Source organism: Lethenteron reissneri, chromosome 62 (genome assembly GCF_015708825.2).
Source record: "Lethenteron reissneri isolate LAM-NWPU_2019-01 chromosome 62, ASM1570882v1, whole genome shotgun sequence".
Taxonomy (NCBI): domain Eukaryota; kingdom Metazoa; phylum Chordata; class Hyperoartia; order Petromyzontiformes; family Petromyzontidae; genus Lethenteron; species Lethenteron reissneri.
The window spans coordinates 6,767,739-6,783,755 of NC_083840.1; the positions used below are offsets into that span (position 1 = coordinate 6,767,739).

General features: G+C 55.4%; 1 protein-coding gene and 1 long non-coding RNA gene across 2 annotated transcripts; both read right to left on the bottom strand.

Moving 5' to 3' along the window:
* Window positions 1-547: 547 nt before the first annotated feature.
* On the bottom strand, window positions 548-7,673 carry LOC133358601 (bone sialoprotein 2-like). The gene is made up of 5 exons (XM_061576979.1): window positions 7,613-7,673; window positions 6,851-6,940; window positions 4,864-4,941; window positions 3,216-3,503; window positions 548-2,388 (listed from the first exon to the last, which is right to left on the bottom strand). The coding sequence occupies exons 2-5, from the start codon at window positions 6,938-6,940 to the stop codon at window positions 1,975-1,977; spliced, it is 870 nt and encodes a 289-aa protein (XP_061432963.1). The 5' UTR covers window positions 7,613-7,673; the 3' UTR covers window positions 548-1,974.
* A 4,414-nt stretch (window positions 7,674-12,087) lies between these two features.
* LOC133358613 (uncharacterized) lies at window positions 12,088-13,448 on the bottom strand. Its single transcript, XR_009757098.1, has 3 exons — window positions 13,325-13,448; window positions 12,637-12,778; window positions 12,088-12,545 (listed from the first exon to the last, which is right to left on the bottom strand). It is a non-coding gene; the product is annotated as an uncharacterized LOC133358613 (long non-coding RNA).
* Between the last annotated feature and the right edge of the window lie 2,569 nt (window positions 13,449-16,017).

The window sequence follows — 16,017 nt, forward strand, 5'->3', positions numbered from 1 at the left end:
CCCCCACCTCTCCCCCCCTTCCTCCCCACCTCTCCCCCCCTTCCCCCCCACCTCTCCCCCTTTCCCACCCCTTCCCCACCCCTTCCCCCCCCTTCCGCACCCCTTCCCCCACCTCTCCCCCCTTCCCCCACCTCCCCCCATCCCCCACCTCCCCCCCATAGCACTGGAGGCGAGAGTTCGTGAATCGCACAGATGTCGTGAAACTCCCTTCCCGTGGGCGTCGAGAATGAGCCATCACCTGACTCTGCCACGAGAAGGCGTTGCAGCAAGTGAACTCACCGCCCATCTGTTAATAAACACAACCCATCATTTGCTGAAAACATCTTAAAATAAAAAGACAAATACAGCAGCAGCAGACCCCTGCTGAAATCAGTCCTCGGACTCCGTGTGGCTCTCCTGGATATATAAGAAATAACATCCTGGATATAAAAGTAAGTTTATTATTCATTATTATTATTATTACGGAGTCAGAGCAAGCAATGCGTTGCTTGGTAAACGCAGGGAGCCGAGAGGGAAGGAGGCGGGCGCTTACGAGGAAAGGATGGGAGTCAAGTTTATTAGCGGGTCAGAGCTGAGATCATCAGGGACGTCGCGTCTGGCACGGTCCGATCGCGAGCACGGGAACCCGATTGCCTCCGATGCAAATCACAACAATGTACAACCCGAGTGAAGGCACACGACACAGATCGTGCAGACACTGCAAACGAGACGGACGAGCAGACGAGGCAGGCAAGGGCTGACCGGTTGTCTCCAAGGAGATCGCGCGGTGCGATCCGGGGAGCTGCCTGTGATGAGACCGCAAGTGCAGTGAGTTGATGGTCTCAGCCGAGTTAACAAAGACTCACACAGAGACCCATAGACTCACACAGAGGCCCATAGACTCACACAGAGACCCATATACTCACACAGAGGCCCATAGACTCACACAGAGGCCCATAGACTCAAACAGAGACCCATAGACTCACACAGAGGCCCATAGACTCACACAGAGACCCATAGACTCACACAGAGACCCATAGACTCACACAGAGACCCATAGACGTATACAAAGACCCATAGACTTACATAGAGACCCATAGACTCACACAGAGACCCATAGACTCACACAGAGACCCATAGACTTATACAGAGACCCATAGACTTACATAGAGACCCATAGACTCACACAGAGACCCATAGACTTATACAGAGACCCATAGACTCACACAGAGACCCATAGACTCACACAGAGACCCATAGACTCACACAGAGACCCATAGACTCACACAGAGACCCATAGACTCACACAGAGACCCATAGACTTATACAGAGACCCATAGACTTACATAGAGACCCATAGACTCACACAGAGACCCATAGACTTATACAGAGACCCATAGACTTACATAGAGACCCATAGACTCACACAGAGACCCATAGACTTATACAGAGACCCATAGACTTACATAGAGACCCATAGACTCACACAGAGACCCATAGACTCACACAGAGACCCATAGACTTATACAAAGACCCATAGACTTATACAGAGACCCATAGACTTACATAAAGACCCATAGACTCACACAGAGACCCATAGACTTATACAAAGACCCATAGACTTATACAGAGACCCATAAACTTATACAGAGACCAATAGACTCACACAGAGACCCATAGACTCACACAGAGACCCATAGACTTATACAGAGACCCATAGACTTACATAGAGACCCATAGACTCACACAGAGACCCATAGACTTATATAGAGACCCATAGACTTACATAGAGACCCATAGACTCACACAGAGACCCATAGACTCACACAGAGACCCATAGACTTATATAGAGACCAATAGACTTATACAGAAACCCATAGACCCACGTGGAGACCCATACGCTTATGTGGAGTCCCACAAATGCACAATGCGACACAGAGTTGCATAGACACCCATGAACTGACAAAGTGTTCACAAAAGCAATGAACCTGCATCTCACTCTTCCAACACAAACACCTCGTCTTCCTCCTCCTCTTCCACCTCTTCATTCCCAGAGGTTGCCACCCCAGGCCCCATTTTCCCTGTGTCTCCTGCTTCCTCTCCCACTTTTTCTTCCTCATCCCCACCTCCTTCACCTCCTGCACCGCCGTCGCACTCAACCCCAGTTGCAGTTTCTTCGCTCGTCTGCTCCGCACCCTCGCGGAGACCAGGGCTACTCCGCTCCCCCTCCTCGTTCTCCTCGTCATCCGCTTGCTCCTCCTGCTCCTCCTTCTTCTCTGCATCGTCCCCCTGACCCCGGCTCTCGCCCCCATTGCTTCTCATCGCCACTTCCACTGCCACCGACGTCGCCGCCGCCTTCAGCGAGGAGCGGCTGGGGAGACGCCGCTTACCGGAGTGGCGTGGGCGACCCTGGGAGGAAGAGAGCAGAGCGAGACATCTTTTGTTAAATCTTTCATTAAAAAAGGGGGGGGTTACATGAAGCAAAGCATTACAAAAAAACCGAAATGATGAACGAAGCAAAGTGCCGACTACACCGAGCATCTTCTTATTTCCTCTGATCGTAAAAAAAGAGAGGGAGGGGGGGAGGTGAGGGATATTAACCCTGCACCTGGGTGCGGGTGAACGCTGGCTCCCAGTGGCGATGTGGGGAGCAGTGCCCAGTGGGATTCGCAAGCTGCTCCCGATGACGTTTGGGGTTGTAGAGTAAATTTCCCCCCCAGCGCCAGGTTTGGCTCGGAGCAATTTCCTGAGCAGCGCCAGTGTCTCAACAACGAGCATCGGGCACTGGCGCTCGATCCGGCGTACACCTCTGGGCCAGCGGTGGGAATCCCACGTTCATATGGCGGGGGTCGAGTCTTTCCAGAGGACAACAACTACGTTGTGAATACCGTGCAGGGAGTCATGTGCATTGCAGGTGTGAAGCCGCGAGCAGCTTCGATGGCGTGTGAACACGACCGGGCGGCACTGCCACTCTTACATTGGACGTGTGTCGCGGTCGTCATCTCCTGCTTTGCCGGGGCATGGCAGTACAGCAAGTGTGTTGATTTTAATTGAGTGTAACCACCCGCCCTTGCACGGCTGGGTTCACCACCACCACCACCACCACCCACCCAGCTACCACCCAAAGCACTTACTCAGCACCCACCCACCACCACCAAACCACCACCCCCCACCACCCACCCAGGGAGAGAGGAAGCTAGAGAGGACGCAAGGGGGAGGCGCAGGCCGTCACTGACCTTGTTGAGACTGGGCAGTGTCTCTCGACCTGCCGTCTCGGGCCCGAGACTCTCTGTGCCTGTTGGGACCTCGGGGCCCGCTGGGGCCTCGGGACCCGGCCGAGGAGAGAGGGGCCGTGTCCCCAGGTGGAAACGGCGCACGGGGGAGCAGGGGGAGAGGGACGCGGAGGGGGAGAGGGGGGCGAGTGGGGAGAGTTGAGTGGTGGAGCCCGCGGGGGCCGACCACCGCTTCACCGCGGGGTTGCAGGAGGGTGGGGAGAGCGCCGAGGGGGGGAGCACCAGGCTTGCCTGGGGGGAGGGGGGGGCAGAGTGTTAGGGTTAGGGCCACATGACTGATGCCACATCCCCATGACCACTTACAGCTGAGCCGGCGTGTAGGTGTCCGAGTGGCTCAGAGGTCAGCCTGTGGAGCCCGCACCGCTGGGATCCGAGATTCCAGCCCCAACTACCGTCATTACACCGGGGTCTCATAGACTCACGCAGAGTTCGATTGACTCAAACAGAGACCCATAGACTCACACAGAGACCCATAGACTCACACAGAGACCCATACACTCACACAGAGACCCAAAGACTCACACAGAGACCCAAATACTCACACAGAAACCCATACATTCACACAGAAACCCATAGACTCGCACAGAGACCCATAGACTCACACAGACACCCATAGACTCGCACAGAGACACATAGACTCAAACAGAGAACCACAAACTCACACAGAGACCTATAGACTCACATAGAGACCCATACACTCACACAGAGATCCATAGACTCACACAAAAACCCATACACTCACACAGACACCCATAGACTCACACAGAGACCCAAAGACTCACACAGAGACCCATACACTCACACAGACACCCATAGACTCACACAGAGACCCAAAGACTCGCATAGAGTCCCATAGACACAAACAGAGACCCTAGACTCGCACCCATAGACTCGCACAGAGACCCATAGACTCGCACAGAGACCCATAGACTCACACAGAGAGCCATAGACTCACAATGAGATCCATAGACTAACACAGACTGAACTTTCTTAAACCGGGTTCTTCAGTGTAGTGAAATGATGTTCTCAGCCCAGTCACCAATGACTGCATGAACGAAACTTTGAAGTTAGTTCTGCACTTAATTTGTTAAAAATTCTCGGTCTGAGATTGAAAATATCAGTCACACCATCACGTAACGAACCCTCCTCTCATGGGCAGAGCAGTAGCCAGAGCGCTGCGCTCGACTGGGTGTGGGCTCGAGATCTCAGCAGAAGCTCTGCGATATCCGCTTCCGTGGGCCGCTCTCGAACACGGAGGGTTTTCCCTTCTCCGCGAGACTCCCGACTGGATTCATCGTCCCGTGGGATGAAATTGGGGAAATAACGACAAAGTATGAACCGGCCAAGCGGTCCAAGCGAGCTGGGCGGGGTGGGGGTCACGGCGTGCTGGGCTCCTGGGCCGCGTGGCCCTCTCTGCAGCGGCACTCCACGCAGTCGAGGTCGCGGGGTTAACGCGGAACAGACGAGCTCCCTCGAAGCTCGGTCGAGCTGAGGTGTCGGCGTCGGAGCGTGGCTTTGTTTATCCCAAAATGGGAGCAGAAAACGACGGATTACGGGATTGGGAACGTCGACCGAAGCCAGAGCCACTCACCTGGAGCTTCCCGATGAAGCTGGAGGGAGGTTTGGGTCGAGTGCGCAGGGGAGAGGTCACCTTGAGGTCAGGGGTGTCCTGCGGGATCAGACAGGGGGCACATGACGGGAATGGGAGAGGAGGGCGATGAGAAGAACTGACGGAGGGAGGACAGAGCAGCGCCCCTTGAGACGCTCGATGTGAACACTCCGCCACGTTCCATTCAGTCTGGTCGAGTCGCAGCTCAGAGACGGGGACACATTCGCGATGTGAGGGTCACGTGGGGACACTGCGCCCAGGGCCCATGACGTCCTCTCCACGAGCGTGTCGAGAGAGAGGCCCCCGCCTTGTTCACCCATTCACGAGTCCCAACGTCCACCACGTCACCCAGCGCTCCAGACCGCACGCTCTGGGCGGCCGCTCTCAATCACAAACGCCGCAGGAGGAGGAGGAGGGGGGGTGGAAGACAGGACGACTCTGTTGAAGTGACCTCAGGAGTCCTTCTGTCGATCTTCTGGGGCTTGGACCGCGACGCCGGCGAGCGGCGTTCCACGGTGACAACACCCACGGTGTTGACCAGGGCGGGGTGAGGTGGTGGTGGCGGTGTGAGGAGTGGCGGTCGAGGGGAGAGTTGAGTGATGAGGGGAGAAGAATGAGATGGAGGCCCGTGTCGCTCTGTCCCCCGTCCCAGTGAAGCCCTCTCTGTGTGGTGGTGGCGGCGTCGTGTGCCACTCGTGGTCACTCGCGTGTTCCGTGGGCTGAGTCGGGATGGCATTGTGTGTTGGGCCCGCCCATCCCCCCTCCTCCTCCCATCCCTCCTCCTCCTCCCATCCCCCCTCCTCCTCCCATCCCCCCTCCTCCTCCCATCCCCTCTCCTCCTCCCATCCCTCCTCCTCCTCCCACCATGACTCATGAATCCCAATCTCTTCGCTGATCTCGTTACGCGCTCCAACTTCCTCTGAGCAAAACGCAACGCGTCTGAGTTTGGGTCTCGGTTCTTATCTGCGGCTCGCACACACAGCGCCTGTGCCAAGCTAGGTGCACTGAGAGGCCGTCACGTGAGGTGAGAAGGGCTTGCTGCTGCCACGAGTTCACGGGACAGATCAGTCCGCGGGGAGAGCCACCTGGGCTCCTCGCGGAGTCACTTCGCAGCCTGTCCGACGATTCGAATCGACACGCACACAAAGACAAATACCCCCCGTATAGCCTTAACAGACCGTAGGGGCAAGTGCTGTTAGCGAGCACCTATGAAAGCCGGTACGGCACACGAGGGGGTGGGTGGCCAGAAGCACGCACTGCCGCCTTTGTCTCTCTAAATGACGATGTTTACACACCACACCAGGTACTCATTTGAGGATGAGTCGACCTCGGGGAGGCCCAGGACTCGGGAGAACCGCTACACCACCGCTCCCCACAACATCGAGGGACACACAGACAGACACACAGACAGACACACAGACACACACAGACACACACACAGACACACAAACAGATACACAGACCCACAGACGGACAGACACACACAGACACACACACACACGGACACACACAGACATACACACAGACACACAGACAGACACACACACAGACAGACACACAGACAGACAGACAGACACACACACACAGATACACAGACAGACACACAGACAGACACACAGAGAGACACACAGACACACAGACACACAGACAGACACACAGACACACATACAGACAGACACACAGACAGACACACAGACAGACACACACACAGACACACACACACAGACACACAGACATACACACAGCCACACAGACAGACAGACACACACAGACACACACACAGACAGACACACAGACAGACACACACACGCAGACAGACAGACATACAGACACACTCAGACACACACAGACACACAGACAGACAGACACACACACAGACACACACAGACACACACACACAGACACACACACAGACACACACACACACACAGACACACACAGACACACAGACACACACACATTAGCGCACCTGTGCGTGGGCAGGGGGCTGCTCGCCTCGGGAGCCGCTCATGTCGACGCTGCGAGTTGGAATCCAGTTCCCAGCAAGAGCCAATTTCATCTGCCGGGCGAGACCACGAGAGGGAGAGGGACCCCCCCTTAGCGGCCAATAGAACTGCAGACAGTTGAGTCAATCACTCGCTCAATCGCTCTCTCCAGCACCACCACTCATCACAATCAGCTCACCACCACTCATCACAATCAACTCACCACCACTCATCACAATCAGCTCACCACCACTCATCACAATCAGCTCACCACCATACTCAAAAGCTCGCTCACCAATTCACTCACTCACCCATTCCCCCCACCACCACACACCCCAAAAGCGGTGGGGTGAGTCTACCCACCCTTTTGCTCACGCTCACTTTAGCCACCGCTCACCGCACAACTCCTTCTACCATTCACCGATGCCACCACTCATTTCGAAACTCACTCACCCACCACTCACTTTCCCCATCATTCACTCGTTCGCCCTCTTCACTCAATCACTCAATACACCACTCACTCTGCCGCTTATTCACTCACCCCACCGCTTATTCACTCACCCAAACACTCACCAAACACTCACCCCACCACTCACCCAAACACTCACCCCACCACTCACCCCACCACTCACCCCACCAAACACCCACCCCACCGCCCACCCAAACACTCACCCCACCACTCACCCAAACTCACCCCACCACTCACCCAAACACTCACCCCACCACTCACCCCACCAAACACTCACCCCACCGCTCACCCTCTCTCCTCTTGGCGCCCTCTCTCCCCCGTTGCGCGCGGACCGATGAACAGCGCTCACCCCCAGTGAATCAACAACAGCAGCAAGCAGCAGCAGTGGGAACTCGGGGAGGGAGGAGGGAGAGCGTGGTGGGGGTGGGGGGGAGTTTGCAGGAAATGTGGAGCGAGGGGACCCGAAGCTCCCGTCTCGGGGCCGCTCTTCCCTCCCGCGGCGGCCGCTGCTGCTGCTGCCGCTGGTGTCATTTGTGTTGTTGCTGTGGTAGTGGCGGTGGTGGTTGTTGCTGGGGTGGGGTGGTGGTGGTGGTGGTGATGCAGTTGTTGTTCTTGTTGTGGTGGTGGTTGTTTTGGCACGTTGTCATATTGTGGTGGCAGTTATTGGTAGTTTTGTTGTTGTTGTGATGGTTGTTGTGATGGTTGTTGACTTGGTTGTTGTGATGGTTGTTGCCGTTGCTTTTTCAGTTTCCTGTGATGGTGGTGATTGCTGATGAGGTAGTTTTGGTTGTAGGATTGTAGTTAGAGCTGTGATGGTAGTTGTTGGATTGCTTTGGTTTTTTTTATGATGGTGGTGTTAGTTGATATATGGCTGGTTGTTGTGGTTGTAGATGTTAGACCTGGTTCCGGCATCAATGTAAGCTAAAATCCTGGGTTCCTGGAGTAATAGATTCCTGGATCTTGGATTTCTGAATCCCTAAGCCACGAGTTATGGATACGTGATACCTCGATCCCGGAGTCTGGGTCCACAGATGCTGGAGCCAGGAACCAGAGATCCAGGTTCATGTTTTCCGAGTTCCTGGAGCGAGAAAGCCTAAAACCCGGATCCTGGAGTCATACATTCTGGATTCCGGATCGTTGAGTGAGCTGGGGGAAGTGAAGAGGTCGCGGTGCAGAAGCGGAGACCGCGGGGCGCGGGCTCCCACGCGTGTGCGCAGCGATAAGAGAAGAAAACAACACGCGGCTAGGATTGCACACACACACAAACAGATATACACATAGAGACATACATAGAGATATACACAGAGAGATACACACACAGAGATATACACAGAGAAACATACACAGAGAGATACACAGAGATATACACATAGAGACATACACACACAAACAGATATACACATAGAGACATACATAGAGATATACACAGAGAGATACACACAAACAGATATACACAGAGAGACATACACACATAGAGATATACACAGAGAGATACACACATAGAGACCAATACCCGCCATTCGCCGCTGTGCCAGGCCAGGTGCACTTTGAGGCCACGTGAAGTGTCGAACGCCCGCTGGCAGGAGGTCACGGGGCAGACCCAGGTGCCACGGGTCGACTGACTGAGATGACCGAGATGAGTAGCTGATGCACCACCTGTACCCTCTACTGTGCCAACTTGCTGGATTTTAGCCGCCCGGCGCTCCGCTCGTTGTTGTGAGCGTCGCTCCTCCGCCCTCCGTTGTTGTTGGAGGGCGACTGCCTCCCGCTGCCCATGAGCAGCGTCCTTCACTGGGGGCACAGCCCGACTGCTGCCCGGCGGGTCCACAGGTGGCGAACCGAGAATTGCCCTTCAGTGAGCGTGGAGCTGCGAGACGAGCAGCGTCAGTCTGATCATTAACAAAGCAGTCACGGAGCAGCAGCAGCAGCGCCAGGATGTGGTAGCGATGTCAGCGCTGTTCCTCTTGAAAAGCCACAAACGCCCTCGTGCATTGCTGTGCCATGCAGAACGTGGGCCGCCATCGCAACGAGCGTGCCCAGCCCACAGCAAAGCGGGCGGAAGAAGACGTCAGAATGGCAACAGCAGCTGCGAAGATGAACGAGGGCTGCAGCGCCATGATATCTCCAAACAACTGTATGTATGTTGAACCTCGTTCGTACCGTACGTAGCCAACCCTGCAATTAGACGTGCCGGGTCTGCGCGGTAGGCTGGCGTGCAACGACTTCTCCACACTATGGGAACCTCATTTGCCAGTAAAAATATGATAATTGGTTTTTTACCCTTCTATCTGGCAACAAAACTGACACCTTTTTACAAGGAGTCATGTTTGCATAGACCGCAATACCTGCAGTCATAATACAAACAAAAGACATAACTCTGATAATGTGCACTGTCCTTGAAGTTGATTGGTCCACACCCGAGACAGCTTTCTTTAGAGCCAAGTCTCACATGGGTTGGACCAGATGACGCCAAAAGGCGCACAACTCAAAGACAATGCACCATCAGAGTATGAGAGCTTGGGGCAAGCATCTACACTATGGGAACCTCATTTGCCAGTAAAAATATGATAATTGGTTATTTACCCTTCTATCTGGCAACAAAACTGACACCTTTTGAGTCACGTAGATAGAAAATTGATAAAAAAAAATATCTATTTTTTATTTTTATTAGAATATGAATTCTTAAAAAAATATGTTTTTACCAGGCTTGCTGGGCCTTTCTCTCCCCCTGACGCCGCGGGGTGGATTTCCACCCAGCTCTCTCATTGCCATGCTAATTTCTCTGCTCCAGCAGACCCACCTCTCTCTCTATTTCAGGCCACGACACAGAGGCATTGGGTCTCTGTGTGCCTATGTTGTGTGTCTCTCTCTGTGTGTCTCTGTGTTGTCTCTCTCTACTTGTGTGTCTGTCTGTGTTTTGTTCTCCATCTAAACCTTAGTTCTACCTGATGACGACTGCTTGTGTTGCAAGTGAAACGTCGTATTTTATTTCATTGATTTTCTTTCTACGTGACTTTACCGAAAGAACCTCAGAGTAATTCCTGCAGTGACGAAAGCTTCAAATCACGTATGAATTCCTGCAGTCACGAAAGCTTTAAGTCAATCATCAATAAATGTTGGTCATGAGCAGGAATCGAACTCGAGTCGCCGTGTTTTATAGTACAGCGCGCTAACCACTGTGCCACCGCTCCCCACAGTTACACACCTATTAACAGCCACGCACGCAGCTCTGCCAGTACTGTCGAAACTAGACCACGACACGAGGATGGATCTGAGCTTGGTTAAACCCCCGATGAATAATAGGCAGGCCAGCTTGAATGTTTAAAGCCAGCGCAGGTGTTTCTGTGAAGGTGTCCAGGTTGCGTTAGCACAAGGAAAAGAGACGGGGGGGGGGGGTATGACTGTGGCCGACAAGACCCCAGAGCCTCATGTGGAGCGACGGACCAGGTAGCTCTCACACAGCATTACACAGCCGATGAAGAGATAATAGCGCTCGACGGATTCGGAGCGAGACCTCCGCTGCCAATCCGCAGCTCGGCATAAGCACACACAACTGCCCAATCACTCCTGGGGAGTGGAGGGAGGGGAGTTTTGATGACATAACCTACCCAGGCAGTGAGAATGAATAACCAGATCAGAGCATACAGAACATGGTTGACCAATAAGAAGCGACCCATTTACCGCACCCGGGCATCGATCATTGTATCTGTACCAGATGATTGATGACAAAATACCCAGGCACACACACACGCTCACACTGACAATATTACTACTTTACTGAGGTGCATGACACAGCATAATCGGGAGAATACGGTCATATAATGGACACGCGGAGCAGTAACGCGCTCATGCGCTCGTTGTTGCAGAGCTTCGCGGTTCGACTCTGGCAGGGCGCCCGAGTTAATACTGCGGGAAGTCTGCCTCACTCACAGTGGACGTTCAAGCTCCTGTGATGTCATTCGAAGAAGAGGAGGCCGGGTGTCACGGTCCAAATTTGGCGACTGTTGGAATTTTTACTCGGCAAGTTAATCAATTTGGAAGAGCCACGCTGCAACGTCGCCCGCTAGCGGCTGACTGATGCGCTCGTGCAGGCCGACGCTCAGTCAGCTGGTGCCACACAGAGGCAGCCACCACCGGGGGGGGGTCCCCTTTGAAGGACTGCAATGAGGTGGGAGGTAAGGCGCTTCGAGTGTCTGAATCACTCAAGTAAGCGCCAGATAAGCGCAAATATGAACATGAACATGCGTGTCAAAAGCTGCGCTGGATCGCTTTGTCGCTGGGAGCATGGAAAGGAGGCTGGCAGTTAGCGAGAGTCGATAGAATGAGTTCCACTTTGAGGGAATGTCAACAGTGGTTACCCGAAGAGTACACGGATACTTACCCCCTGTCATATAGGAATGTGGAATTTATATCACTGGCTGTGCAGGACTGTAAACGGAAGATGCGCACGAATCCCTCAATGCAGGAGATCGCTTTGACGTTTGAATTGCGATGGAGATGAGGGCACCTGGTAGAACCAGGAGTTGGTGGAACCAGGAGCAGGTGGAACCAGGAGCTGGTGGAACCAGGAGCTGGTGGAACCAGGAGCTGGTGGAACCAGGAGCTGGTGGAACCAGGAGTTTGTGGAACCAGGAGCTGGTGGAACCAGGAGTTGGTAGAACCAGGAGCTGGTGGAACCAGGAGCTGGTGGAACCAGGAGCTGGTGGAACCAGGAGCTGGTGGAACCAGGAGCTGGTGGAACCAGGAGCTGGTAGAACCAGGAGCTGGTGGAACCAGGAGCTGGTGGAACGAGGAGCTGGTGGAACCAGGAGCTGGTGGAACCAGGAGCTGGTGGAACCAGGAGCTGGTAGAACCAGGAGTTGGTGGAACCAGGAGCTGGTGGAACCAGGAGCTGAGGACTTCACTCGAAGCCGCAGGGAGTAAGGGAGCTGAGCCCTGGGGGACCCACGGTTGGCCCCACGTTGAGCGTCTCCGCCTCAAGCCGGTCTCCGGGGACCCGCGCGGAGATGGGGGCACGACGGTGGTGGTGGTGGTGGTGACGGCGGGCATGACGTAGGGGGGTGCGCTGGTGATGGCGATGATGATGGTGGTGGTGGTGGCGAGGTGCCAGAGGCGTCGATGTATCGGCTGCAATTGGGGTCTCCTCGCGAGCAGCTGGGCGGGAGAGGAGGCGGAAGAAGGGAGACGAGGTGGGAGGGGAGTCGTCCTCCCTGGGGCACGGGAGACAAAGGTGGACGTTATGGGTTACATCTAGAGATGGGGTGTAGAGGTGAAATCTTGAGTGTAGAGGTGGACGCTCACAGGATGTCGTTGGGGCAGTCGTCCTCCCGGACTCGTCGCCGGTGGACGTGAAGTCTCAGGGCGAGGAGGAGGAAGAGAAGGAGGAGGAGGCTCCCCACGCCCCCCACCACCGCGGCCACCACCAAGGGGCGGCTTGGGTGCACTGTAGAATATTACCATCATCAATCATCATCATCATCAACATCACCACCCCACGAAGGTCTTCATCGTGAGCAGCGTCGCGATCACCACCACGACAATCATCAACATCGTAAAAGGAGTCCCACCACGCCTTGAAGAATCGCGGTATCGTGAAAGGCGTCGTGTGAACACGCGTCGGGCGAGGAGGAGCTGACGTACAGTCAACAATTCCCGCTCCTCCGATTACGTGCGGTGTGAAAGAAGTTCAACATACATCACCACCACCGATCACCACGACTACCACCACCACGGCATCACTACCAACACCAATGATCACGAGTGTGGAAGGCTCGCTGCTGGCAGGAGGCCACATGGCAGAGACCCAGTCGCTGTGGGTTTAGGGAGTTGCTTTGCAGTCGCACCACGCGCCCCCCCGCTCCTCGCCCCCCCGCTCCTCGCGCCCCCCCCCGCTCCTCGCCCCCCCCGCTCCTCGCGCCCCCCCGCTCCTTGCCCCCCCCGCTCCTCGCGCCCCTCCCCGCTCCTTGCCCCCCCCGCTCCTCCTCCTCACCGCCGCCGCGCTGGCGCCGCGCTGCAGGGGAGCGGCTCACGTGGAGGCGGAGTGAGCACGTGGCCGCGCCGATGGCGTTGGACGCGGTGCAGGAGTAGGAGCCTCCGTGGCGAGCGCTCACGTTCCCCAGCCACAGCGTGGCCCCAGTGGGGGCTACGGGGTCACGATGGGGAGGAGGGGAGGGTTGGTAAGGGGGGGGGATGGAGAAGAAGGCGTTCGTGTTATGAAGGGGAGGAGATGGAGGAAGCGAGAGGGGAGTGGGAGAGTGGAATGAGGTTGGGAGGAGGGGAAGGGGAGAGGCACGTGGTCATCACGAACCTTGCGGAACAAAAACTGAAAAGTGCGCAAAGATGCAGGGACAGAGACGGCGCGCTCGGAATGCCTCTGAGGGTCAGCAAGAGGAGCACGCGGCCTGGAGAGCAGACGCAGGTCAGTGGGCAGCAGCAGCAGCAGCAATAATAAGGAATGGAATGCGTTACGAGTGGATGGTCATCGAGTAGATGGAGCGATGAGATCAGCTCATGTGCAGCAGGTGCAGCAGGTGCAGCAGGTGCAGCAGGTGCAGCAGGTGCAGCAGGTGCAGCAGGTGCAGCAGGTGCAGCAGGTGCAGCAGGTGCAGCAGGTGCAGCAGGTGCAGCAGGTGCAGCAGGTGCAGCAGGTGCCGGCTGGATCGTTACTTTGCACGATTATGAGGAAGTGGTGGCCGCTCGGGGAGGCCTTCATCCAGCAGTGGATTGACTATGGCCGATGATGAATCATCACCATGCGCCCATCATCATCGCCATCATCACCATCATCGCCATCATCACCATCATCGCCATCATCACCATGCGCCCATCATCATCGCCATCATCACCATCATCGCCATCATCATCGCCATCATCACCATCATCACCATCATCGCCATCATCACCATGCGCCCATCATCATCGCCATCATCACCATCATCGCCATCATCACCATCATCGCCATCATCACCATCATCACCATCATCGCCATCATCACCATGCGCCCATCATCATCGCCATCATCGCCATCATCACCATCATCGCCATCATCACCATGCGCCCATCATCATCGCCATCATCACCATCATCGCCATCATCACCATCATCGCCATCATCACCATGCGCCCATCATCATCGCCATCATCACCATCATCGCCATCATCATCGCCATCATCACCATCATCACCATCATCGCCATCATCACCATGCGCCCATCATCATCGCCATCATCACCATCATCGCCATCATCACCATCATCGCCATCATCACCATGCGCCCATCATCATCGCCATCATCACCATCATCGCCATCATCATCGCCATCATCACCATCATCACCATCATCGCCATCATCACCATGCGCCCATCATCATCGCCATCATCACCATCATCGCCATCATCACCATCATCGCCAGCACCCCAAGCCCCCATCATTATAACCTTTACATGAAATAGGTCTGTGTCACCGCGGCCTTACTAACTGCACACGAATCGATGCGATGAATATCACGTCGCGGTCTGTGCTTTTCGCTTGCAAGTCTCATATTTACTGCAATACACTCGTCCTTGGACGAGCAAAAGGCGAGTTTAACCACAATCATCGCCATCATCGCCATCCTCCTCGTCACCCCAAGCTCCCATCACCGTGCCCGTGATGTGGAGGACTCACAGGTCGATGCCAGGGGGGGCAAACCCCCCGCGGGCCCGGGCCCCCCCCATGAGTAAGTGGGCGTGGGGGTCCCCTCGTCCGAGCTGCAGCTCAGGGTCGCGTTGCCCTCCCCCAGCGCGGGGGGCACCAGCACGCGGCACTCCGGCTGGGACGGCGGCACTGCACACAGACAAAGGTGCCCCATGTAAACAAACAGGCTGTTGGGACAAGCGCTCTTATTGAGCGTTTATTAAGGACGGTGTGGCACATGACAGGGCGGTGTGGCCAAAACCACGCCCGGCCGTCTTTGTCTCCCACAGCGCTTATGTTTGCGCACCGCACCAGGTAGGGGTCATTTGAGGATAAGTTGACATCTCGTGGAGCCCGGGAGCGGTCCAGATATTCGACGGCGATGTTCGCCGCAGCGCTTGTGCCGGGCACCTTCAGGCCGTCACGTCAACTGTGGAAGGCTCGCTGCTAGCAGGAGGTCACGGGACAGACTCAGGTGCTATGGGTTGACTCAGATGACTGGCAGATGCACCACCTGTGCTCCGCACTCAAAATAAACATGAGCGTCGCAGCATTCATTGGTCCGCATCTCCTGTGTATAGCCCTGAAGCGCCAGGGATAACCATTCCACATTCACATGGCGGGGATCAGCCCAGAACAAATCGCTCTTCATTTCCCCAAATAGCGGCGCTCATTGTCTTCGAATCCGGAGGGGCGACGGACCGAGTGAACCTACAACCAGGACCACAACTCTCGACCCTTCCTCCTCCCACTGCGAGTCGCCCGCTGTCTGCACAATGGCACTCACACACGAGACACTACATAGTGCACACGACCCCCGGGTAGCCCACGCAGGCTGTCGGGGAAAGTGATGTTAGCGAGAAGCGCTCTGAAGGCCGACATGACACACACGGCCAACACCACGCCAGTCCATCTTTGTCTTCATAGCTGCGATGTTTACACATCGCACCAGGTACTGATTTGAGGCTGAGTCGACCTAGGGGAGGCCCAGGACCGGTTCAGATAATC